Source organism: Chlorella variabilis, assembly GCF_000147415.1.
Source record: "Chlorella variabilis unplaced genomic scaffold CHLNCscaffold_2, whole genome shotgun sequence".
Taxonomy (NCBI): Eukaryota; Viridiplantae; Chlorophyta; class Trebouxiophyceae; order Chlorellales; family Chlorellaceae; genus Chlorella; species Chlorella variabilis.
In genome coordinates this window covers 2,540,430-2,541,781 of record NW_005435086.1, presented here as the reverse complement: position 1 = coordinate 2,541,781, position 1,352 = coordinate 2,540,430, and the positions used below count along the sequence as shown (strand labels likewise).

At 61.1% G+C, this 1,352-nt stretch overlaps 1 protein-coding gene across 1 annotated transcript in view; it reads right to left on the bottom strand.

Annotated features, from left to right (window-relative positions):
* Positions 1 to 1,352, bottom strand: part of CHLNCDRAFT_56815 (hypothetical protein) — a gene marked incomplete at its 5' end in the record, with an annotated part of 5,401 nt that overhangs the window by 1,259 nt on the left and 2,790 nt on the right. Inside the window, 4 exons of the mRNA XM_005851288.1 lie at positions 178 to 281; positions 670 to 730; positions 836 to 1,048; positions 1,159 to 1,238. Of these exons, the coding sequence (XP_005851350.1) occupies positions 178 to 281; positions 670 to 730; positions 836 to 1,048; positions 1,159 to 1,238 (458 nt within the window). The remainder of the gene's footprint in view (positions 1 to 177; positions 282 to 669; positions 731 to 835; positions 1,049 to 1,158; positions 1,239 to 1,352) is intronic.

Sequence of the window (1,352 nt, the reverse complement as noted above, 5' to 3'; positions counted from 1 at the left end):
GTGGGGGGGGTGGGGTGGGGTGGGGGGTGGGGGGACACAATGAACAGTTGGGTTGGGTGTAGTGGCAGCTCCCTCCCAGCAGCTGGCATCCCTCTCTCGCTGCTGCTGGGTGGTTGAGCCCGCATGCTGCCCTCCCCAACCTATCCAGTCGGCTTGCCCTGCAAGTCAACTGCACACCTGATTCCACTGCTTGTCTCACCTGGAGGCATACCTCCGCCAGCAGTGGCTTGTGGGTGGTCCACAGGTCCACGCCCGGCAGGCGCAGCCGGAACTCAATCGACCTGCGAGGCAGAATTAGCAGTAGTGGGCAAGCAGCTGCACCAAAGCTGATCCTTTCACTACAGACATTAAAAGGGCCAAGCAGGCTGGCTGGCAGCCACACGCGAAGTGAGCTGGGCAAGGGCAGCTCGCCTGTGCGGGCACGCCTTGAGGCATTCCATGCACAGGACTGCTGAGGGAGGGGGGGGGGTGCTGGGTGGTCAGATCGTTTGTGAAGTCATGCATGCAGGACAGCTGGCATAGCATTACTCCCTGCTAGACACAACCATCGCACCAAGCACGGCAACGGCATTCAAAACACAGGGCACGGCACAGGCGGCACGCCCTTCACCGCAGTTCCTGTTGTCCACAAGCTGCGCAGGATGAGAATAGACGGGGCAGCCGGCAGACTGTTGGCCCTCGGGCGGCTCCTCTGGGCCGCCTTTGTAGCAGTGGTAGGTGTTGCACGCGCCTGCGAAGAGCGCATCAGGCAGGGGTGGCGCAAGGAGAAGGCACACCAAACCCTGTCAGCCGTATGGCAGGAAGCTGCCAGCTTCCAACCGCCAGCCTTCCTCACTTGAGCAGACCCCATGCCGCGCCCGCAGCTCCGTCATGGACAGCTTGGCAAACAGGCCATTCATGCCGCCGATCGGACACAGGTATCTGCACCAGATGCGGCGCTCGAAGAACCAGCTGCCTATGCATGCGCCCGCGGTGATGAGCAGCAGCAACCAGGAGCTGAGGTAGGCCGTGTCTGGGAGGTCCCACACTTCCTCCCACACCAAGATGGCTGCAGCAATGGGCGTGCCCTGATTTATGCCCCGTTAGTTGCAGGCGGCTGCAACCAGCGCAAGTAATGCCCCAGCAGGATGCAACAGAAGTCAATGCAGGCCGCCTCACCGTAAAACAGCCAAAACAGGAACCAGGGCCCCCACTTGTCCATCTGCTCGCGAGGCCACTTCAGCAGCTTGGCGCCCTGGCTGCACAACAAAAACATTTGTGGAAATGAGTGCTACTTGCAGATGTGTGCGTAAGAGGGGCGCTGCAAGTAACGTAACCGAGCAACCGCATGCCTTGTCCCGACACTCCTTGCC